The following is a 25,848-nucleotide window of genomic DNA, read 5'->3' as shown; positions in this document are numbered from 1 at the left end:
AGGCTCCATGAGCATGATGCTAGCGATATTTCTCTGTGTGTTCCTTGTCATCTTATCTTGTGAGTAGTTGGATATTATCAGAAAATTTGCACAGTTTCTGTTTGACATCAATCATTCCCTGTGCAGTGACACAAACTGGATTCACCTCACCATAATTATTGTTTCTTCCCTTTAGCAGGCGTCCAGTCGGATGTGGTGTTGACCCAGCCAGAGGCAGAAACGGGGGTAGTAGGGCAATCCCTGACCCTAACCTGTAAAACCAGCGGATTTGATATTGGGAGCTTCATCATGCTCTGGTACCGGCACAGTCCTGAGACGGGACTGGGATGGCTGCTTTGGTACAATAATGAAAATAGCAAGGATTACAATCAGGAGCTTGGTGGACGATTCATTGCATCCAAGGACCTTTCCAACAACGTATTCGATCTCTCTGTCAGCACGTTAACAATAGCAGACAGCGCGACGTATTACTGTGCACAGCAGCACACTGATATAGATCACATCCAGACTTGTACAAAAACCCACAAGAGGAATTGCAGCCATTTCCCTGCTTTTCTTTCCATTCATGGGATGCCCACGCTTAATTTTCCATGAATTGAATGGTTTCTTAGGTCATTTCAAATGGTGCTTGAGAGTCAACCGCATTGTTGCGTGGATATGCCGTCACATGTAAGCAAGATCAAGTAAGGAAGGCAGATTTCCTTCCATAAAACGACATTCGTGAATCAGATTATTCTTCACGACAATCGACAATGGTTTCATGGTCATCATTAGATCTTTGCTTTCAGATTTTTATTGAATTCAAATTTCAGCATCTGCCTTTGTGGGATTCAAGCCCCATTTGCACAGTAATTATTCCATTGCTCTAAGGTTCTTATGTGGAACTTGCTACCACAGGGAGTAACTAAGGCAAATCGCACAGATGCATTTAAGGGGAATCTAGTTAAGCATACGAGGGAGAAGGAAACCTAAAAATATATTGATCGGATTGGATGAAGAACATTGGAGGAAAGGTCATCCGCGGCAATAATATCAGTACGTTGGAACGACCGAATGACCGGCATCTGTGTGTCGACTCTATGAGTCGATGTTTCTGTTGCATTGATGAGTGCGTTCTGTTCATTGTGCCACCAGAGAGCATTGGGAGAGCAATGGCATTGAGAGCATTGACAAGCAAATAGATTAGCTACCGTTTTTTCTTCCACTATTGAGCAAAGGTATACACGCGAGACGAATGAAACAACCGAGAAGCGCGACTGACTCTTCCTGATCCAGTCTGACAGAATTACACAGAGCTGTTGGTGAAGGACACTCACGCGGAGTTCAGGCCAGATAGCTGATCATTGAATGTGGATGCACCCTGTGAATCTTGACCAGGACCAGAATAGACGAAAGAAAAGCAAGTTTCTTCTGAAACTGAGGAATTCGAAAGGTTATTCCTTACTGCTAAACATGCGGATTATGTATTGAAACGTTTCTGATTGTCAGACGCAATGTGACAATGTGTGCTCTTCACTAATACTAAGTAACTGAAAGCAGCAGATTATTTCGATGGCTATTGAGATAATCATTGTCGCAGTGTGAACTTACGTTCGCTCACAATAGTGGGTCCATGCGCATCCTTTTAGCCACATGCTTAATGTTAATTTCACATGGCGCATATTTCATGCACGGTTGTTTCAAACATAAAAACTGCGCAAATACCTGCTCACAAAGCTGTTTTGATTTGCCCAGGATGGAACAATACAACAAAACTTGCAAACATTGCTTCCTTCATACCATCAAATGGTTAGAAGTGGGGATCTCTGCTTATGACTGCACAATGCTTAGCATCATTCGCAACTCCTCAGATGCCGACGCACTCTATGTCCAAATGCAACAAGACCTGGACAATATCCAGGCTTGAGCTTACAGGTCACAACAAAACATTTAAGCTGCACAAGTGCCAAGCAATGACCATCTCCAACAAGAAAGAGTCGAACAGTCGCCCTTAAAAATTCAACCACATTACCATTACTGAATCTCATTCAACATTCCCCTCCAAGCTTCTCACCATCCTGGCTTGGAAATGTATCACCATTCCTTCATTGTGGCTGAGTCAAAATCATGGGACTCCCTCCCTCGCATCACGGTGGGTGTAATTACACCACATGGACTGCAATGGTTCAAGTTGGTACTTCACCGCCACCTTGGACAATAAATGCTTCGCGACCCAGTAACACGCACAAACCTATAAGTAAACAATAAAAAGTTGGAACATGAAATTCTTTGCAAATGAATCTCTCATACCCTCCACCTTATCTCAGATTTTGTACTTTATTTTCTTCCCGCTTTGCCCATTCAGTTGCTCAAAGCCTATTAGATTTCTAACTCTCCTGATGCAAGGTCACAGTCAAAAACTGGGAACTCTCTTTCTATCTCCAAACTGTTGTCTGACCTGCTAAATATTCCCAATATTTTCTGCTTCGATTTCAGATTTGGTCGTGCACACCAGATTCATAGAATCACTAAAGTGCAGAAGCAGTTATGAGGCCCATGAAATCTGTATCGACTCTCTCACAGAATATCCCTTGCCATCCCACGCAACCCAACGCATTTCCAACGCAGGTTGTAGCGAAAGGTCAACTTAATATGAGTTAGGTCCATTCAAAGGTCTGACAGCAGCAAGGAAGAAGCTGCTTTTGAGACGGTTGATACGTAACCTCAGACCTTTGCATCTCTTCTCGACGGAAGAAGGTGGAAGGGAATATGCCCTGGGTGCGTGTGGTCCTTGATCATGCTGGCTGCTTTGCCGAGGCAGTGGGAAGTGTAGACAGAGTCAAAGGATGGGAGGCTGGTTCGCGTGATGAACTGGGCTTCGTTTACGGTCGTTTGTAGTTTCTTGTGATCTTGGACAGAGCAGGAGCAAGCCGTGATAGAGCCAGAAAGGATACTTTCTATGGTGCACCTCTAAAGGTTGGTAAGAGTCGCAGCGGACATGCCGAATTTCCTTAGCCTCTTGAGAAAGTGAAGGCGTTGGTGGGCTTTTTTTAACTACAGCCTCGGCGTGGAGAGATAAGACGGGTTGTTGGTGATCCGGACACCGAGAAACCTGAAGCTCTTGAGTATTTCCACTTCATCCCGTTGATGTAGACAAGGGCGTGTCTTCCACCACGCTTCCTGAAGTCGATGACTAGGTCATTTGTTTTGTTGACACTGAGGGAGAGATTATTAGCATCGCATCAATTCACCAAATTCTCTCTATCTTTCCTGTGCTCTGTCTAATCATTGTCTGAGATCCGCCCTACTACAGTGGCGTCTCAGCAAAGTTGCAAATCGAGCTTGAGGGGAATTTGGCCACAGAATCTTAGGTGTATGAGGAGTAAAGTAAGGGGCTGAGGACACAGACTCGTGTCGAGAATAATGAACACCTTGAATATATTCCATTCTCAACGAAAGTCATCACTCAGGAAGCAGCCAACACCCATCCATGTCTCACCCTTCAGAGCAAAGCTCTGTAAGGATAACATCCTGCAATTATGTGTGGAGTCTGGAGAAACTGAGCTGACACAGAATATTCGCCATCCAAATTCGTATTTATATGGAATACCCAAGGAGAGATAATTGCATTGGCAGGAAGGCAGGTGTCAAAATCACGCAGATTTAAATGATTTGCACTCGTTTCTGGTTGTTCAGGAGCCATTTAGTTAGAGTGGGGGAGCCGGTTCGTTAGTGATTTTCAAAGGGGAGTACGTTCAGTATTTACAATGTCAACATTGTAAATATTATGTGTCAATTGCAGGGAGGTGGAAACATGTCGAAAAGGGGTTGAGTGATGGAATCTTCCATCCTGGTAGAACAGAAGGTTTATAGGAAGAACATCACTTTGGACTTCTTCTCCATGTCTGATCTCATCCTGACCTAACAACATGTGTCCGCTCATTGATGGTTGTGGGTTTTCAATACTGGGATATGGGCAGTTGATAGCCCACTGGTATTGACACTAGATTAGCGACTCAGGGACCCAGGTTACTAAGTCGGGCGGGTACCCAAGTTCAAATCCGAACAAGGCAGATGATGAAATTTGAAGTAAATAAAAAAACCATTGAGACCATTGTCGATTGTTGTCAAAACCCATCTTGTTTACTAATGCCCTTTTAGGGAAGGAAATGAGCCTAAATGTGACTCCAGAAACACAGCAATATGGTTGGCTCTTAAAGGTTTCTGGTCAATGGATTCCCCCAGGATTTTTCAGCTATGAAAGAAGCATTTAGATGACCACCTGACACGCCTTATTTACAAGGTTATGGACCAAGAGCTGGAAGATGTGATTGGAATGGATACATGTTTGATGGCTAGCACAGACAAGACGGGCCGAAGGTCTGGAGAAGTTTATGACTCTTTGACTAACTCGACAGCTCCCCTTTCAAATCAGCCATGGGACATTAAACGCCCAACAGACAAGGCAGGCTGTTTGATACCTCGTCTAAACATTGATGAGTGACATTGCAGAACTTCCTCAACACAAACAGAAAATGCTAGAAAATCTCACAGCTCTGACAGCATCTGTGGGGAGCGAATAGTGCACACGTTTCGAGTCTAGATGACCTTTCGCTAGCTCTGACGAAGGGTTCTCTAGACTCGAAGCAAAAACAGAAAATTCTGGAAAATCCCAGCAGGACTGACAGCATCTGTGAAGAGAAAATGGAGTCAAGGTTTTGAGGCTGGATAACATAGAACCAAGCTTACTTGGTCTGACTCCAGATGCACAGCAAGGCTTGCCATCTGGAATGATCTAACAACTCTCCGGTTTCCTCCTACAGTCCGAAACATGTGCTGGTTAGGTGCATTGACCATGCTAAATTGTCCCTCAGTGTACCCGAACAGGTGCCAGGGTGTGGCGACGAGGGGATTGTCACAGTAACTTCACTGCAGTGTCAATGTAAGCCCAGCTGTTGCACTAATTAATAAACTTTAAACAATCCATTCAATTCAGGGCAATTAGGGATGTGAGCGAAGTCCTCACCCCTTGAGATAATAAATAAAACCAAAACCGATTCACCTACTTCTCATCAAATCCTTCGATGGATGCCCTTCTCACCGTCTCTGGAATCGTCTCCAACCTGTGTTCTTTTTCAATCTGTTGTTTCTATAGTTTTTGCCTTTTGAAAGTGCCCCTAATTCTTTTCGCCCCTCAATCCGCAACTATGCCTTCAATTGCCTTGTTCCTGAGCTGGGGAATTCTCTAGGTTAATTCCTCACCGCCCCGCCTGCCGGCCCCCCCCCCCACCCCTCCCCCAATCCCCCCCTCCCTCATCCCCGCCCACTTTTCCACCTCAGCTTCCTTACCTCCGTTCCTTTAAAAATTTTCCTGAAAAATTACCCCAACCGCAGAACATCCTGCTGGTTATCTAACCCCTACAGGTGCGTTGTGCCAAATATGTTTAGCCAGTGCTCATGTGAAATCACATGGACGGTTTTAATCGGGTGCGTTGCTTCATGGGAGTAGAATTGATAGTTGCATCAATCAGCGACATTCTGCTGTCGCAGCTGAAATGATACATGCGACAACAGTAGCAGCAACAGCTGCTGAAGAGTTTTTGTGCTGGCATGTATCACTGTGGGGATATCGTGGGACCACAGTAGTTGAATCTCCCTTAACGCCCGTGCAATAACCTCACAGCCCACAGGAGAACACCAAGCTCTCTCAATAGCACCCTCCCAGCACCACAATGGATCTTGTTATGGAATCAACGGGTGTGTAACGTATGGAGAGACTGCAAAGCTCATCTTCGGCAATGGAACCAGGCTGATTGTGGAACCCAGTAAGTAACTAATCCTGGATAATGATCACTCAACATATTATTTTCTCCCTGTCACTTCATTGAGACATACAGTCGCTGTGTTATTTCAATTATCACTTGTTGTATAGACCGGGTGAGGAGCTCTCATTGGGAATCCAAAGAGCAGCTTCAATGGACATTGAGATGGAGCAGATGAAATCTTTTTTGATTCCACAATTCACGACTGTTTCCTTAAAACATTTAATTGGCCTTTAATCATAAAAACCCACTTGGGTAGCGAGCAAGGAGATGTGTTAATGAAATGTTTGTGCGTAATGCAATTAAATGACACATTGATAGATAGTTAGAAGAGGCACGCCCCGATAGAGTCATAGAGTCATAGAGATAGACAGCACTGTAAAAGTCGCTTCAGCCTAACGAGGGGCAGAGATAGCGTAGACAGGAAGACACGTATCCCCATTTTAGAGGGATCAATGAGCAGTGTTCTTTTGGTGGGGGTGGGGGGGGGGATGCATTGATTTAAGGCAGGGATAGGCGATTTAGAGGGAATGTGACGAGAACCTTTTCGTCCTCAGGGTGACAGAAATCTGGAACTCACTGTCTGAAAGGGTGGTGGTGACAGAGACCCTCACAACATTTAAGGAGTGTTTGGTTATGCGCTTTTGATGCCATATCATACACGGCAATGGACCAAGTGCTGGAAATGGGATTAGAAAAGTCAGCTGGTTTATCTTTGGCCGGGGCAGACACGATGGGCCGAAGGGCCTTTGATATACTGTAGACTTCTATTCTATTCCCTTGTGGGAGAGTCTAGGACCAGAGGCTAAATCCCAGAATAAGGGGTTGCCGATTTAAAGAGAGAGATGATGAAGAATTTCGTCCTTCAGACGGTACCGAATCTGTGGACTTCGTTACCACAGAGGGATGTATAGGCTGTCGTTAAGCATTTTCAATGCTGGGATAGACAGATTTTTAATCCGCAAGGAAATCGAGGGTTATGAGGACACTGGAGTTGAGGATTATCACATCAGATCAGTCGTGATCTCATTGAATGATGGGTGAGCCGAATGGCCTCCTTCTGCTCAGGGAGAAGTATCGGGGAGATGGAAAAAGCGAATCAGAGAATCCGACAGTGCAGAAGGAGGCCATTCAGCCCATCGAGTCTGCACCGACCACAATCCCACACATGCGCTATCCCCATAACTCCACATATTTACCTTGCTAATCCCCTGACACTACGGTCAATTTAGCTTGGTCAATCAACCTAACCCGCATATCTTTGGACTGTAGGAGGAAACCGGAGCACCCGGAGGAAACCCACGTAGACACGGGGAGAACATGCAGACTCCACACAGAGAGTGACCCGAGGCCGGAATTGAATCCGGGTCCCTGGCTGTGAGGCAGCAGTGCTAACCATTGTGCCACTTTGCCGCCCTCCGTCAATTTCTTGTCCAAATATTGTGCTCTTTAAAATATGTTTAAAAAAACAGTGGGAACGAAGTCTGTGTGTGTGCGGGGGGGGGAGGGGGGGGGTGGAGGGGGAGGGGGCGGGGAGGGGGGTGGACAGGGAGGAAATGGTTATATTTGGTTCGGGAGGGAAGCTAATTAAAAAGAGTAATAATAACTCAAAGTGAATGTAAGCTAGACCTGGGTTCATGTGGCTGGGTCGATATTTTGTAGTAGTTGTTACCACTGTGCTATGGTGGAATTGTGAAGCTTGTCTTTGGCGAAGGGACAAAACTCACTGTGGAGCCCAGTAAGTCCTCAACTATTTTCCACCATGACCTATTTACAGTAGGGGGACAATTGAAAATTACACTTCGAATATATATCACCAAATCATGTTTTTTGTTTCAATCGGTATCTACTTTTGGGGATGAGAGGTAATATAATGGCCATTAATAACGTGGAGAGGTCCTGTGCCGTATGTGTGAAAGTCCCTGCCCCTGAGCCAGAAAAGCCGGGTTCGAGTCCGAATCAATGTACTTGATGGCCAAGGAAGGTGAGGCACTGGTGGTAAGAGTGGGAGAGATACCTGCTCAGCCACGTTTGATATGGAGCGTGGCTTCCTCGATCTCTAAGCCCCTGGCAACAGTATAGTGACCTGCTCCAGAAATAACTCGCTCTGAAAACAGATCAATTCTGCCTTTGTGCACCATTGGGTGCAGTAAGGGAATTAGAAGTCACGAGATGTTCTTGGCAGGCAGGATTAAGGAGAATCCTAAGGCATTCTATTCATACGTTAGGAACAAAAGAGTTGTCAGGGAGAAAATCGGTCATCTCAGGGACAAAGGAGGGGAATTGTGCTTAGAACACATGGGAATAGGGGAGATCCTAAATGAATACTTTGCATCGGTATTCACGAAGAAGAGGGGCGTGTTAACTGGGAGTGTCTCGGAGGGAGGTGTTGACCCGCAAGAGAAAATCTCCATTACAAGAGAGGAAGTGTTAGATTTTTTACGGAACATTAAAACTAACAAAGCCCCAGGGCCTGATGGCATCTATCCGCGACTGCTCAGGGAGACAAGAGATGAAATTGCTGGGCCTCTGACGGAAATCTTTGTCGCTTCTTTGGACACGGGTGAGGTCCCTGAGGATTGGAGGATAGCGAATGTGGTCCCGTTGTTTAAGAAGGGTAGCAGGGATAACCCAGGAAATTATAGGTTGGTGAGCTTGACGTCCGTGGTAGGGAAGTTGTTAGAGAGGATTCTTAGAGACAGGATGTATGTACATTTAGAACGGAACAATCTCATTAGTGACAGACAGCATGGTTTTGTAAGAGGGAGGTCGTGCCTTACAAATTTGGTGGAGTTTTTTGAGGAAGTGACAAAAACGGTTGATGAAGGAAGGGCCGTGGATGTCGTCCATATGGATTTCAGTAAGGCATTTGACAAAGTCCCACATGGCAGGTTGGTTAAGAAGGTTAAGGCTCATGGGATACAAGGAGAAGTGGCTAGATGGGTGGAGAACTGGCTTGGCCATAGGAGACAGAGGGTAGTGGTCGAAGGGTCTTTTTCCGGCTGGAGGTCTGTGACCAGTGGTGTTCCGCAGGGCTCTGTACTGGGACCTCTGCTATTTGTGATATATATAAAGGATTTGGAAGAAGGTGTAACTGGTGTAATCAGCAAGTTTGCGGATGACACAAAGATGGCTGGACTTGCGGATAGCGAAGAGCATTGTCGTGCAATACAGCAGGATATAGATAGGCTGGAAAATTGGGCGGAGAGGTGGCAGATGGAGTTTAATCCGGATAAATGCGAAGTGATGCATTTTGGAAGGAATAATGTAGGGTGGAGATAGACAATAAATGGCAGAGTCATCAGGAGTATAGAAACACAGAGGGACCTAGATGTGCAAGTCCACAAATCCTTGAAGGTGGCAACACAGGTGGAGAAGGTGGTGAAGAAGGCATATGGTATGCTTGCCTTTATTGGACGAGGTATAGAGTATAAAAGCTGGAGTCTGATGATGCAGCTGTATAGAACGCTGGTTAGGCCACATTTGGAGTACTGCGTCCAGTTCTGGTCGCCACACTACCAGAAGGACGTGGAGGCGTTAGAGAGAGTGCAGAGAAGGTTTACCAGGATGTTGCCTGGTATGGAGGGTCTTAGCTATGAGGAGAGATTGGGTAAACTGGGGTTGTTCTCCCTGGAAAGACGGAGAATGAGGGGAGATCTAATAGAGGTGTACAAGATTATGAAGGGGATAGATAGGGTGAACGGTGGGAAGCTTTTTCCCAGATCAGAAGTGACGTTCACGAGGGGTCACGGGCTCAAGGTGAGAGGGGCGAAGTATAACTCAGATATTAGAGGGATGCTTTTTACACAGACGGTGGTGGGGGCCTGGAATGCGCTGCCAAGTAGGGTGGTGGAGGCAAGCACGCTGACATCGTTTAAGACTTACCTGGATAGTCACATGAGCAGCCTGGGAATGGAGGGATACAAACGATTGGTCTAGTTGGACCAAGGAGCGGCACAGGCTTGGAGGGCCGAAGGGCCTGTTTCCTGTGCTGTACTGTTCTTTGTTCTTTGTATGTCCTTTGTGTTATAGAATCGTATAAGATCCATTGTTCCTCTTTTGGCGTAAATAAATTTTAAGATGAACTCTTCGCACACCATAGCAGCTTTCAAGGCAACTAGTTAATCTTCCAGTTTCCTTGCTGTGTGTATTAGCCAGAAACTGAATGACCTTATGCATTGGTCGCTTTCTGCTGGCAATGTGTCACGGTGCTTATTACCATGACGGTAGTTAGAAACTCACTTTTGGCAGCGGAATCCAATTGACTGTTGTGCCAACTAAGTGCCAGCTGATTTGTCTTTATCCATCGATGGACTTTTCTGCTAAACCCGTGTCTGGCAAATGGTAACAAAGAGCGAAAATAATTAATTAATTTCATGTAATAATAAATTGTGAAATTGATCAACATATCATTAGGTAGCTAAGTAGAGAGACAGAAATCCAGGGGATATAATCAGTAAATTCGCAGACGACAGAAAAAGTGGTGGTGTGGTAAATGGAGAGGAGGAAAGCCTTACATTATAGTATGATACGGAGGGAAAATGGGCAGAGCAATGGTCAAATGGGCAGAGCAGTGGAAAATTGAAATTTAACTCTGAAAAGTGTGAGATAACACATTTTGGGAGGACTAACATGACAGGAGAATACAGCGAAGTTAATGAAATCCTGCATGGAAGGAACGTTAAACTTCTAACTATGTGTTGTACTTTTGTGAAATAGAGAAAATCAAATATAATTGGAGTTAGTTGGGAGATGGTTTCGGGGAGAGGTGCAGTTGCATTTTCCTCCTGCAACTTGAATCCGAATCTATAGTCAAAACACCAAGCAAGACAATAAAGACTTCTGGCATTACTGTTCCCACGAGAGTAACAGATATGTTTAGCATCTGCAACGACAGTGTCACCCCCACTGATGACAGGCTGATCCTTGGCACTGGAACAAAAGTCACTGTGGAACCCAATAAGCACCCTCGCAAAATGTAACGATGAAGCACTGCGGACGCAGAAAATTTGAACATTATTTACTGCGAATAAAATTCACATTTGTAAAGTGGATAGAAGTATATGTCATATGGAGCTAACAGGCTAGAAGAAGGAATTGCATTTAAATTGGTGGATGGGGAAATATTTTTCTGTCAAGATCTCACCTGCCCTGGCTATTGATGTCAGCAGAATCTGAAATTGAACTCAAAACTCAAAGTCAGGAGAAATAAAATATGAATAAGTCTTATATTTCGGCTCATCTGGTTCGGTTTAATTTTTTGTCGCATTGTGTGCAGATGTGCTAGCACCAGAACTTTAAAACTTATATTTGGGAGAGCAACACATTCACTATCCGACCCAATAAGACATTTAAAATCTTAAGTTTGGATCCGGTTAGAATTTTTAATGGTTGAAGTTTCATTCAAGGATCTCAAGGGCTCTTCCCAATGTGAACTTTGTATATTGCCCTGCCCCCGAATTAGTGAGTATGCTTTATCATGTATTAAATGACATCTGCATCTTCACTCCAATGGAAGGTTTATGTCTGTGCCCTTTGCACTGTGCATTATGACGATACCGTGAAGCTCACATTTGGCAGCGGCACCCAGTTGACTGTTGTGCCAAGTGAGTACGATTGGAAGTTACATTCATTTTGTTTCATGCAGATTATTTTTTCGCTTTATGGTGTCTGACAAATAGCAAGTCAGCAACGATCCAAAGTATCACATGGAACATAAGTGAAGGCATTTTGTCTGTAAGATGAGCTTCAAAAAGATAGGGAGACAGCTAACTCAGGTCTCAATGCTTATTTAGACATGCTGTAGGTGACAGACCAATCTTTGGGCCTCAACAATATGACATGCATTGATGGGTGCCTCATAGAAACATAGAAACATGGAAGATCGTAGCAGGAGGAGGCCATTCGGCCCTTCGAGCCTGCTCCGCCATTCATTACGATCATGGCTGATCGTCCAACTCAGTAGCTTAATCCTGCTTCCTCCCCAAAATCTTTGATCCCATTCGCCCCAAGTGCAATATCTTGCCACCTTTCGAATACATTCAATGTTTAGGCATCTACTACTTCTTGTGGTAATGAATTCCACAGGCTCACCACTCTTTGGATGAAGAAATGTCTCCTCACTACCGTCCGAAATGGTCTATCCCAAATCCTCAGACTATGACCCCTGGTTCTGGACTCCCACCATCGGGAACATCCTCCCTGCATCTACCTGTCAAGTCCTGTTAGAGCTTTGGAAGTCTCTATGAGATCCCCCCTCATTCGTCTGAACTCCAGCGAAAACAATCCTAACCTAGTCAATCTCTCCCCATACATCAGCCGCGCTATCCCCGGGATCAGCCTGGTAAAGCTTCGCTGCAATTCCTCGGGAGCAAGAACATCCTTCCTCAGAAAAGGAGATCAAAACTGCACACAATATTCCAGGTGCGGCCTTACCAAGTCCTTGTATAATTGCAACAACACATCCCTGCTCCTGTACTCAAAACCTCTCGCAATGAAGGCCAACATACCATTTGCCATCGTTACTGCCTGCTGCACCTGCATGCTTACCTTCAGCGTCTGTTGAACAAGGACACCTCGGTCCCGATGTATTCTCCTCTCCCAATTCACAGCCATTTAGGTAGCAATCTGCCTTCTTGTTTTTGCTTCCAAAATGACTAACATTTATCTAAATTATACTGCATCTGCCATTGTTTTGCCCACTTGCACAACCTGTCCAGATCAGGCTGAAGGGTCTCTGCAGCCTCGTCACAGTTCACCCTCCCACCCAACTTGGTATCATCTGTAAATTTTGAGATGTTACATTTTGCTCCCTCGTCCAAATCATTAATACATATTATGAATAGCTGGGGCCCCAGCACCGATCCCTGTGGCACTCCACGAGTTACAGCCTGCCAATTTGAAAATGAACTAATAATTCCTACTCCTTGTTTCCTTTCTGCCAACCAGTTTTCTGTCCTTCTCAATACACTTCCCTCAATCCCATGCACTTTAATCTTGAAGAACAATCTCTTGTGCGGGACTTTGTCAAACGATTGCTGAACGTCCAAATATACCACATCAACTGGCTCACACTCGTTACACACTCGTTGAAAATGGCAAATTAATTCCTACTCTTTATTTCCTCTCTGCCAACCAATTTTCTGTCCATCTAAATACAGTTCCCCAATTCCATGCACTTTAAATATGCCCGATAATCTCTTATGCGGGACTTTGTCAAACGATTTCTTAAAGTCCAAATATACCACATCGACTGGCTCCCCCTTGTCAACCCTACTCGTTACATCTTCAAAGAATTCCAACAGATTTGTCAAGCATGATTTCCCCTTCATAAATCCGTGCTGAATCTGTATGATCCTGCCACAGCTTTCAAAATACTCCGCTATAAGTACTTGATAACGGATTCGAGAATTTTCCCCAGTACCGATATTAGAAGACACAAACAACATGCCAAAAATTGATGACAGGAAGGCTATGGCCGGTGAGAACCGAGAAACTATCATTATCACGAAAGAGGTAGTGATGGGCAAGTTAATGGGGCTAAAAGTAGACAAGTCTCCGGATCCTGGTAGAATGCATCCCAGGGTACTAAAAGAGGTGGCAGGAGAAATAGCAAATGCACTAGTGATAATTTACCAAAATTCGCTGGACTCTGGGGTGGTTCCCGCAGATTGAAAAACAGCAAATGTGTCGCCACTGTTTTAAAAAGGAGGTAGACAAAAGGCAGGTAACTATAGGCCGGTTAGCTTAACTTCTGTAGTAGGGAAAATGCTTGAATCTATCATCAAGGAAGAAATAGCGAGACCTCTGGATATGGATTGTCCCATTGGTAAGACGCACCATGGGTTCATGAAGAGCAGGTCATGTTTGACTAATTTGGTGGAATTCTTTGAGAACATTGCATGTGCAGTGGACAACGGGAAACCTGTGGATGTGGTGTATCTGGATTTCCAAAAGGCATTTGACAAGGTGCCGCACGAAAGACTGCTACAAAAGATAAAGGTGCACAGTGTTACGGGTAATGTATTAGGATGGATAGAGGATTGGTTAACTAACAGAAGGCAAAGAGTGGGCGTAAATGGGTGTTTTTCTGGTTGGCGATCAGTGACTAGTGGTGTGCCTCAGGGATCAGTGTTGGGACCGCAATTGTTTACGATTTACATCAATGATTTGGAGTTGAGGACCAAGTGTAGTGTGTCAAAATTCGAAGATGACACTAAGATGGGTGGAAGAGCAAAGTGTGCAGAGGATGCTGAAAGTCTGCAAAGGGATATAGATAATCTGAGTGAGTGGGCGAGTGTCTGGCAGATGGAGTACAATGTTGGTAAGTGTAAAGTCATCCATTTTGGTAGGAATAACAGCAAAATGGACTATTATTTAAATGGTAAAACATTGCAGCATGTTGTTGTGCAGAGGGACCTGGGTGTCCTTGTGCAGGAATCTCAAGGAGTTGGGTTACAGGTGCAGCAGGTAATTGAGAAGGCAAATGGAAATTTGTCCTTCAGTGCTAGAGGGATGGAGTTTAAAAATGGCGAAATTATGTTGCAGCGTATAAGGTGCTGGCGAGGCCACAGCTAGAGTACTGTCTACAGTTTTGGTCTCCTTACCTGAGAAAGAATATACTGGCACTGGAGGGGGTGCAGAGGAAATTCACTAGGTTGGTTTCGGAGTTGAGAGGGTTGGCTTATGACGAGAGATTGAGTAGACTGGGGCTATACTCACTGGAATTCAGAAGAATGAGGGAGGATATTATAGAAGCATATAAGATTATGAAGGGAAGAGATAAGATAGAAGCAGGGAAGTTGTTTCCATTGGTGGGTGAAACTAGAACTAGGGGGCATAGCCTCAAAATAAGGTGAAGCAAATTTAAGACTGAATTGAGGAGGAACTTCTTCACACAAAGGGTTGGGAATGTGTGGAATTCCCTGCCCAGTGAAGCAGTTGAGGCTACCTCAATGAATGTTTTTAAGGCAAGGATTGATACATTTTTCAACAGTAAAGAATGAAGGGTGAGTGGGCGGGTAAGTGGAGCTCAGTCCATGAAAAGATCAGCCATGATCTTATTGAATGGAGGAACGAGCTCGAGGGGCCAGATGGCCTACTCCTGCTCCTAGTTCTTATGTTCTTATGTTCTTATTAGGCTTATTGGTCTATGATTCCCTGTTTTCACTCTGCCACTCTTTTTGAATATTGGAGTGACATTAGCTACCCTCCAATCTGCAGGGACTATTCCAGAGTCTATAGAATCCTGTAAGCTGACCACCAATGCATCCATTATTTCTAGAGCCACTTCCTTTAGTACTCTGGGATGTAGATTATCAGGCCCTGCGGATTTATCCGCCTTCAATTCCATCAATGTTCCCAGCAACATTTCTCTACTGATGTTGATCTCCCTCAGTTCTTCCCTCTCACTCAATCTTGCATTCTCCAACATTTCTGGTATTTGATTTGTGTCCTCATTTGTGAAGACAGAACTAAAGTATGTATTTCAGCTAGTCAGCCATTTCTTCGTCCTCTAATATACATTCCCCTGTCTCTGTCTGTAGGGTTCTACATTTTGAAACTCTTAGTATCAGCCTTTATGTTCCCTGCAAGCTTAATTTCAGGCTGTATTTTCCTCTTGTTAATCAATCCATTCGTACTTCTTTGCTGAATTCTAAACTGCTCCCAATCCTCAGACCTATTATTGGTTTTGGCCAATCTGTATGCTTCTTCCTTGGATCGAATACTATCTCTAATTTCCTTTGTAAGCCTGGATTGGCCCTCTTACCCATTTTGCTTTTGTGCCAGATAGTGATAAATAATTGCTGCAGTTCCCCCATGCGTTTTTTGAATGTTTGCCGTTGCCTATCCATTGTCATCCCTTTAAGTAAGTCTCCCCAATCTATGAAGGCCAAATCACGCCTCATATATTCATTGTCTCGTTTATTAAGATTCAGCACTGTCGTCTCCGAATCAACTACTTCACTCTCCATCTTGATAAAACATTCTCTCATGTTATGGTCGCTCATCCCCAAGGTGCCTCGCACAACTAGATTGGCAATTATTCCCTTCTCACTCCACAATACCCAGTCTAAGATGGCCTGCTCCCTCGTTGGTTCCTTCACATATTGGCGAAGGAAGCCATCCCGTATCCACTCAGGAATTCCTCCTCTATGGCATTGTGGCTAATTTGATTTGCTCAATCAATGTGCAGATTAAAATCACCCATGATCACCGATATTCACTCATCACATGCATCTTTAATTTCGTGTTTAATGCCATTTCCAACATCACCACTGCAGTTTCGGCGTCTATATATGACACCCATCTGATGTTTTCTGCCCCTTGGTATCTCCCAACTCTACCCATACACATTATCAGAGCTAATATCGTTTCCCACCATTGTGTTAAATTCCTGGGGGGGAAGTGAAACTGGGGGGAGGTGATGGCCTAGTGGCAATATCGCTAGATTATTAATCCAGCAATTTAACTGATGTTCTGGGGACCCACGTTCGAATTCTGCCACGGCAGATGGTGGAATTTAAATTCAAAAATCTGGAATTAAGAATCTACTGTTGACGATGAAAACCATTGTCGATTGTCGGAAACACCTATCTAGTTCAGTAATGTCCTTTAGAGAAGAAAATCTTCCGTCCTTATCTGATCTGGCCTACATGTGCAATTTGGTTAACTCTCAATTGCCTTCCAAGGGCAATTGGGGATGGGCAATAAATGCTGGCCAGCCAACGATACCCATGTCCCACAAATTAATGAAAAATATCTCCCTTTTGGAAAATGAGCCTGAGTAACAGCTGATTCAACTAAACGTAAACGCAACTTTCATACTCAACATGTCTGTTTACCTCTTTGAAATCTAACAGGACTATGACAATAGGAACAGATAATGCTGGGAAAAACCCCAGCAGGTCAGGCTGCATTTGCAAGAAGAGAAAGCTTAGCTAATAAATGAAATACTATCCGTTGAACTGTATTTATTTTCTGCCAGAGGTTGAGGCGTCGCTGGCAAGGCCATGCTGCAACTCTCTCATTGGCCGACCAGTTAAGCCATTTCGGAGATTGGCAGAGCAGGCACTGAGGGCTGAAGAGCCTCCCCTTGTTCATATGTTTCCTAACCTAGGTTCAGAGGCAAAATATATTTGTTGCTGGGGAAGGGCGTGGAGGGCTACATTTGACCAGTGACTATCTTGGCTCAGAAATTCTTCACGTTAATAGAATCTTAGAGCATCCAAGGAGGCTATTCGGCCCATTTAGTCTCTGATGGTGGGGAGGGGGAAGATATGCAATGTCTGATACCTGCAGCGAATTAGTGGCTGTTCCAGATTTGTCTTTGCCGCAAATTATCTGAAATCTGAAACACCTATCTCAAGAGAAGGTTTCTTAACTGTCTGAGCAATTGTTACTGTGCTACAGTAAATTAACGTTCGGCAGCGGCACCCAGGTGACCGTTATACCAAGTGAGTGTGAAGTCAGTGTGTTTTTTTCTTTCGTTCCACATCTCCTCTGTTATCTAGTTGTCTGTTGTAAGTAGTCGAGTCAAGCTGGGCAGAGTGCCAATATAATATGTGGCATGCAGGCGAAGAGACTGCACGGTTTTGCGTCAGTTTTGATCCAGCTCAGCTTAGCCAGGCATTAGAGATACATGGGATAGGAGCTGGAACTGCCTCAGTAATATGATGTTGAACTGAGAAGCTGATTTGTGTCCTGTCAACGGGATAGGAAGATTCCATCCAGAGAGTTGACCCAAAAGAAAGAGGGGAGATGGGTAAGCATCATTGTTCTGTTTAAACCTTTGTAATTGTGAATTACACAGGCTTTTCATTCTCTTGGTGAAAAAGAAATTCTCCTCATGTTAGTCCCATACCCTTAGACTATGAAGCCTGGTTCTGGAACCTGCCGCCATCCTGAATCTACCCTGTCTAATCCTGCACTATGGGTTTTAATGAGATCTTCTCCTCCTGCCTCCCTTCTTCTGAACCCCAGACAATAAAATCCTAACCGACTCAATCTCCCCTCATACGTCAGTATTGCCACTCCAGAAGCTGTCCAGTGAACCTTCGCTGCACTCCCCCTATAGCAAGAACATCCTTCCTCGGATATTATTTTGCATTTGTTTCTTGGTAATAATGAACTGGCTGTGGAAGCAAGTCGAATCTTAAAAACCTTAGCATGAAAAATAATCCTTACATTGCTCTTCATGTGGGTTATGTCGATTTTGTACCATCTGGTATCACTGTGCAAACTATGCAACTATGCTTATCTTTGGCAGTGGAACCAAACTCACTGTAGAACCCAGTAAGTGAAACTATTTTCTGCATTTTGTGTCTGGTTATAGTTTTAAAAAGTAATGTCCGATTCAAATACACCTGTAAAGAATCTTTGTCCTGTAATAGCTGCTGTTGAGTTGATTGGGAAGAGCAGGGGGCGAGAGGGGTGGAGTGAAAAATTAAAATGTCCTCTCACAACAGCAAATTATTAGACTCCTACAACGATGGAGGAGACCATTAGGCGCATCGCTTTTGCTTCGGGAACAGTGGAGTCATCGTCATTGTGTTTTACAGAACAGGAGGAGGCCCTGCGACCCATTGTGCCTGCTCCAGCCATTAAACCCCTATCTATTCCATCGCATTTCTCAAGACTTGGTTGCAGCCTTATATGCTATGGCATCAATAATCTTTGGACTTGCAGAGGACCAGAGGACCAGGTCCCTCTGGTCCTCTGCACTTTCTCGCGTCCTACAGTTCATTGTGTATTCCCTTGCCTTGTGACCCCTCGCAAAATGCACCACCTCACACTTTTCAGGTTTAAATTCCGTTTGCTACTGTTCTACCTGTCTGACCAGCTCGCCCATATCGTCCTGTAATCTTTGCAAATCAGTGACATTTAATCTCACACGAAAAACATGTGAGCATCCTTGGCTTGACTTTGTGTGAAATTTGTATACGCGCTCCCGAAAAAGTGCAAATTAAATGTCTTTATTCTGTCCTCCATGAGGTAAATATGGCTCAGCTGCTGCAATGCGAAGTTTCTGTCTTGAAAATTGTTCCTGCACATTTACTAATCACTGCAGTGAGACACCCACACTCAGCAGTCTGTTCACTTACTGGGTTCAGCATGTGACCAGTAAGGATAAGCTTATTTAATGTCATTACCAGCTCTATGATGGACAGGGAGGCAGCATCATGTGGGAAGGCAATTGAGAACATTACACTGATATAATGAATTTGCGCAGCTGAATATCCAGCTCAGCTCGTCCTAAAATTGCAGTGTCCAGTCTTTGTAGCTCCAGTAGTGTCACATTGGACTCAAAAAATCATAATTTTATTTTTATTTCTTTGATGTGGGCATTAAATCAAATCAAATCAAATCAAATCCTAATTGCCCACTGGGCAATTTCAGGTTCCACGACATTGCTTCTTGGATCCAAAACATATTTCCTTCTCCAAAGGACATTGTTGATCGAAATGGGCATTTACAACCCATGGCAGAAGTCCTTTTTCATTCGCAAACTTGGCAATAGTAAATTCACTTTCCACATCCAAGTCATTATGTATATTGTAAATAATTGTGACCCGAGCATTAATCGCTGAGGCACTCCACTTGTAACAGATTGTCATCCTCAAAATGCTCTTCTAATCCCAACTCTCTGTATCCTATCGATTAGCCAACCCTCTATCCATGCGAATATATTACCCCAAAAAGCATGAATTCTGAATTAGCCCTTTGTCCGAGATCATATTCAAAGCTTTTTGCTGCAAAGATAAGATACCAACCAATGAACGACAATGCTTTTTTAACGGCAATCGTCGATAGTTGCCGGAGTTTTTACTGGATGCTACACTTCGATCAATTTATTTGAAATTACTCCAAGTGCTGGGGCGGGAATTGAACCCATTTCTTCAGGGGAATTAGTCTGGGTCTCCGTGCTGCTAATCTAATGACATTGCCATTTCGCTGCAACCATCCCACAATGTTGCATGAAGAATGTTTAGTGATAGTTTCAATCAAAAGTTTGTTACAGAGTCAGATATCACTGTGATTAATTTCGTCTTGTGATCTTTATCAAAGAATTAACATTCAGTGCCATCATCCAGCACTTTCCTTCATGGACATATATAATATAGAGAAAGATAGAAAATAGGAGCACGGGTAGGCCATTCGACACTTAGACCCTGCTCTGCCATTCGACACGACCGTGGCTGAAACTGTAACTCAACACCATACTATCCCTCACCTCATAATTCTTGACACCTTTAGAGTACAGTAATATATTTCCTTTTAAAATATATTCACTGATTTCGCATCCACAAACTTCTGTGGTCGAGAATTAGTTTCACCAGCCTCTGAGTGAAGAAATGTTTCCTCATCTCAGACTTAAATGTCCAACCCTGAACACTGAAACTTTGATCCCTTTTTCTAGACCCCACCCCGTCAAAGGAAACAACATCCCTGCATCCAGTCTGCTCATCCCTGCTAAAATTCTGTATATTTCAATGACATCGCCTCTCATGTTCTAAACTCCAAGTGAATACAGATGCAGTCGCCTCTCCGAAAACGACAATCCTGCCATCCTAAAAATCAGTCTGGTGTACTTTTTCTGCATTCTTTCTATTGCAAGTTTATTTTTTTCTTCGAAAGGAGACCAAAACTGCACACAATATTAGATTTCGTCAAAGAAGGATTGGATTTAGAAAATGTCTTAATGGAGGAAAGTGAGGTATTAAGTTGAAAAATATTTCCTGATTTCGCTCCTGAAAGTCTTAAACATTAAACATCGTCTAAAATCTAATTTGCTTAAATCTTGGACTCCCCAACCAGCAGCAAATGTTCCTGTTTATCAACCCTCTCCGTTTGGGAATGATTAAGTCACTCCTTAACTAAATTCCAGCGTTTTAGAGTTAAACATCATCTACACTGTTAATCGGGTACTCTGAACATACATACAGCTTACAGAGTAAAATTTCTTCTCCTCCTGCTCTGTTCAAGGAATTTTTAAATGCTGAATTTTAATTTTGTGAAAACCAGAACAAAAATGTTGCCGGTTCTGATTGCGGACTCTTCTTTATTTCAATCCTGATCTCAGATCTTCACATTCAAACATGAATATTAAGCTCCGAATATATTTTCGGTCTCTCAGTGTTTATGCATTCTGTGTTCTTCACCTGTCTAAAGACTTTGAATAAAGACATTTGTTGATCAATCCTTAGTCTTAGCATATGGACATTTATAACCAACATGGTTCATTGATTTTTAATTCTAAGGTGCGTTAACTTACATTTCCCTGCAATGAAAACATCCATTAGTTTTATCCATTCACAAAATATTAATATTTCTTTGCAATTTGATGCTTCCAGCTATGCTGCTTACAATGCTGCATATTGTGTCATTTGCAAACTAGCATATTAAGCATTCTATCACATTCTATCATATTGTCTTAATAAATACAACTATACTGCATATCATTCTGTATAGATATATCTGTGTGTGTGTATTTGTGCGTGCGTGCGTGTGCGCGTGTGTGTTTGTGCGTGAGTTTGTTTGTACGCCTGTATGTCCATACCTGCCTGTGTGACTGTCTGCGGCGTGTGTATGTATTCAAGTCTCGAATCAACATAGGAGCAGGTATTTGGCCCATCAATACTGATCGAACATTCAAACTGATCATGGCACATTCACACACATTCACACACGCACCCACCCATACAAAAGCACACACAGAAACACACAAACACACGCACACTCACATTAATATTTTGTGACACACAAGCGTAGCATTTGCCTTCCTCATTGTTTGCTGTACCTGAATGCTAGCTTTTCATGAACAGGTCTCTCGAGAAGTCAACTCTTTTCAACCTCGCATCATGCAGGTAATATTCTGTATTTCTGTTTTATTTCCCCCAACCATAGTGGATAACTTCATACTTAGTTACTTTTTATCCCATCTGCCATGTCTTTGCGCATTCACTCAGCCTGTCCAAATCTCCTTGAAGCCCCCATTGCATCCTCCTCTCCATTATGTCTGTGCCATCAGCAAGGTTTGAACTATTTTATTTGGTCTCCACATCAAGTTTCTGGGTGTGTTCCAGTCTCTGTGTTTGTTTCTGGGCATGTCTGTCTCTCAGTCTGATTGTCTCTCGATCTGTGCGTGTGTGTGTATGTTTGTGTGTGTACGCCTGTGTGCCCGTACGTCCATGCTTGCCTGTGTGAGTGTCTGCGACGTGCAAAAGTATTTCAGTCTCAAAGGGACATAAGAGCAGGAGTAGGCCATTTGGCCAAAAATAATGCTCCAACTTTCAAACAGATCATGGTACACACACACACACACACACACACGCTCACTCGCGCTCTCGCGCTCCTATTTGATTGCACAAATATGGAGCATTTGCCTTCCACATGTCTTGCTGTGCCTACATGCTAATTTTTACTGACCCATGAACAAGGACATCCAGCTCTCTCTGGCAACAACTCTGTCCAATCTCGCACTGTTTAGGAAATACTCTGCCTTTCTGATGTTTTTTTTCCGCCAGAGTGGATAACTTCACACATATTCAGTTTTATTCCATCTGCCATGTTCTTGCCCATTGACTCAGCCTGTCCCAATTCCCTTCAAGTCCCCCTTGCATCCTCCTCACCATTAGCTGTGCTCATCAGCAAGATTGGAAATATTTTATTTGGTCCCCAAATCCAGACTCTCGTGTTTGTGTGTGGTGCTGGGTGTGTGTGTCTCTCAATGTCTCAGTGTGTGTGTGTGTGTGTGGAGGGGAGGGGGTGGAGGGGCGGGGGGGGGGGTATGCATGCTTCCAGATGCATGTGTGTGTCATAGTGTCGTAGAATCATAGAGGTTTACAACTTGGAAACAGGCCCTTTGGCCCAACTTTTTCATGGCGCCATTTTCTTAAGCCCGAAGCTAGCCCCAAATGCCTGCATTTGGCCCAAATCCCTCTAAACCTATCGTACCATGTAACTGTCTAAATGCTTTTTAAAAGACAAAATTGTACCTGCCTCTACTACTACCTCTGGCAGCTTCTTCCAGACACTCACCACCCTCTGTGCGAAAAAAAATGCCCCTGTGGACACTTTTGTATCTCTCCCTCTCACCTTAAACCTATGCCCTCTAGTTTCAGATTCCCCTACCTTTGACTATCTAACTGATCTATGCCCCTCATTATTTTATAGACCTCTATGAGATCACCCCTCAGCCTTCTACGCTCCAGAGAAAAAAGTCCAGTCTATCCAGCCTCTCCTTCTAACTCAAACCATCAAGTCCCAGTAGCATCCCAGAAAATCTTTTCTGCACTCTTTCTAGTTTAATCATATCATTTCTATAATAGGGTGATCAGAACTGTACACAGTATTCAAAGTGTGGCCTTAACAATGTCTTGTACAACTTCAACAAGACGTCCCAACTCCGATATTCAATGTTCTGACCAGTGAAACCAAGCCTGCTGAATGCCGTCTTCACCATTCTGTCCACCTGTGACTCCACTTTCAAGGAGCTATGAACGTGTACCCCTAGATCTCTTTGTTCTGTAAGTCTCCCCAACGCCCAACCATTAACTGAGTAAGTCCTGCCCTGGTTCAATCTACCAAAATGCCTCATCTCGCATTTGTCTAAATTAAACTCTGTCTGCCACTCGTCAGCCCACTGGCCCAATTGATCGAGATCCCATTGCAATCCGAAATAACCTTCCGCACTGTCCACTATGCCACAAATCTTGGTGTCACCTGCAAACTTACCAACCATGCCTCCTATATTTTCATCCAAATCATTAATATAGATGACAAATAACATTGGACCCAACACTGATCCCTGAGGCACTCCGCTGGTCACAGGCCTCCAGTTTGAAAAACAACGTCTACAACCAACCTCTGGCTTCTGTGATTAAGCCAATTTTGTATCCATTTGGCTTCCTCACCCTGGATCCCGTGAGATTTAACCTTACAAACAACCTACCATGTGGAAACTTGACAAAGACCTTGCTAAATTCCATGTCGACAACATCAACTACCTTCTTGGCTATCCCTTCAAAAACTCAAACTCACAAAGCCATGCTGGCTGTCCCTAATCAGTCCTTGCATTTCTAAATGCCTGTAGATCCTGTCTCTCAAAATACGTTCCAACAACTTACCCACCACAGATGTGAGACTCACTGGCCTGTAGTTCCCAGGCTTTTCCCTGCAGCCCTTTTTAAACAAAGGCACAACATTTGCCACCCTCCAATCTTCAGGCACCTCACCTATGACTAACAATGATTTAAATATCTCTGCTCGGGAACCCGCAAATTCCTCCCTAGCCTCCCACAATATCCTGGGATACACTTCATCAGTTCCCGGGGATTTATCTACCTCAATGCGCTTTAAGACTTCCAGCACCTCTTTCTCTGTTATATGTACACTCCTTAAGACATCACTATTTATTTCCCCAAGTTCCCTAACAACCATGCTTTTCTCAACAGTAAAGACTGATGAGAAATATTCATTTAGGATCTCACCTGATAAATGTGAGGTGATTCATTTTGGTAGGACTAATTTAAATGTGGATTACGGGGTCAAAGGTACGGTTCTGAAGACTGTGGAGGAACAGAGAGATCTTGGGGTCCATATCCACAGATCTCTAAAGGTTGCCACTCAAGTGGATAGAGCTGTGAAGAAGGCCTATAGTGTGTGGAGTTTAAGAGCCGTGGGGTTATGCTGCAACTGTACAGGACCTTGGTGAGACCACATTTGGAATATTGTGTGCAGTTCTGGTCACCTCGCTATAAGAAGGATGTGGAAGCGCTGGAAAGAGTGCAGAGGAGATTTACCAGGATGCTACCTGGTTTGGAGGGTAGGTCTTATGAGGAAAGGTTGAGGGAGCTAGGGCTGTTCTCTCTGGAGCGGAGGAGGCTGAGGGGAGACTTAATAGAGGTTTATAAAATGATGAAGGGGATTGATAGAGTGAACGTTCAAAGACTATTTCCTCGGGTGGATGGAGCTATTACAAGGGGGCATAACTATAGGGTTCGTGGTGGGAGATATAGGAAGGATATCAGAGGTAGGTTCTTTACGCAGAGAGTGGTTGGGGTGTGGAATGGTCTGCCTGCAGTGATCGTGGAGTCAGACACTTTAGGAACATTTAAGCGGTTATTGGATAGGCACATGGAGCACACCAGGATGATAGGGAGTGGGATAGCTTGATCTTGGTTTCAGATAAAGCTCGGCACAACATCGCGGGCCGAAGGGCCTGTTCTGTGCTGTACTCATCTATGTTTCTATGTTCATCCGTTTGTGTGTGTGTGTATGTATATGTGTGCGCGCGCGTGTGTGTGTATGTGTGTGTGCGTTTGTGTGCATATGTGTCTATGCATGTCCGTCTATCTGCTTATATGCCTGGGCATGTGTGCGTGTGAATGTGTGTGTGTGTGTGTGAGAGAGAGAGAGAGAGAGGGAGAGAGAAAGAGAGGCGTCACTCCTCAGCCTTCTCTGTGCCAAGCGAAAACGCCCTAATTATCCAGTCTCAGCATTCGGTAAATTCATGGAGAAACTCACATAGGGTTAAGAGATAGAAAAAATGCGGGTCTAATCGAATGGCTCAGCAGGTTGGAGGAGTTCCCTCTGTTGGATTCTGATCATTTCCTTTTATTTATTAAATTTTCAGAGGCGAAAGGCCCGGTGGAGCCTAAATTGAGCGTCTTTTACCCGCCAGTGCCACGGGGAGCCACCGGCATCGACACAGCTGCAGTATGCTTGGCCTCGGACTTCTCGCCCAACGCAATCCAGCTCTCCCTGTACACGGGATCCGGCCAGGAGGTCAATGTGACAAGATCCAGTGTCCTATTGGAGAGCGGGAATTACAGGAGCTCGGGTTTTCTCTCTTTCCGCCAATCCGAGAAATCGCCAAACATCACGTGCAAGGCATTTCACGATAATCGAAATTACTCAGTAAACATCCCGCCCACAGTTGAAATTGGTAAGTTTATTTTATTTTCGTTCACGTGATGTGGGTGTCGTTGGCTTGGCCAACATTTATTGCCCATCCTAAATTGCCCTTCAGCAGAAGACATTTAAG

General features: G+C 44.1%; 2 protein-coding genes across 2 annotated transcripts in view; both read left to right on the top strand.

The window, feature by feature from the left end:
* The window catches only part of LOC144483173 (uncharacterized), a 950,558-nt gene that overhangs the window by 722,397 nt on the left and 202,313 nt on the right, over positions 1–25,848 (top strand).
* Positions 1–25,848, top strand: part of LOC144483174 (T cell receptor alpha chain MC.7.G5-like) — a 60,507-nt gene that overhangs the window by 29,721 nt on the left and 4,938 nt on the right. The window contains 2 exon segments of the mRNA XM_078201969.1: positions 5,756–5,804; positions 25,438–25,749. Of these exon segments, the coding sequence (XP_078058095.1) occupies positions 5,756–5,804; positions 25,438–25,749 (361 nt within the window).

The sequence above is a fragment of the Mustelus asterias genome, unplaced genomic scaffold (assembly GCF_964213995.1).
Source record: "Mustelus asterias unplaced genomic scaffold, sMusAst1.hap1.1 HAP1_SCAFFOLD_47, whole genome shotgun sequence".
Classification (NCBI taxonomy): Eukaryota; Metazoa; Chordata; class Chondrichthyes; order Carcharhiniformes; family Triakidae; genus Mustelus; species Mustelus asterias.
Note: the sequence above shows the minus strand (reverse complement) of the source record. Positions and strands in the feature narration are given on the sequence as shown.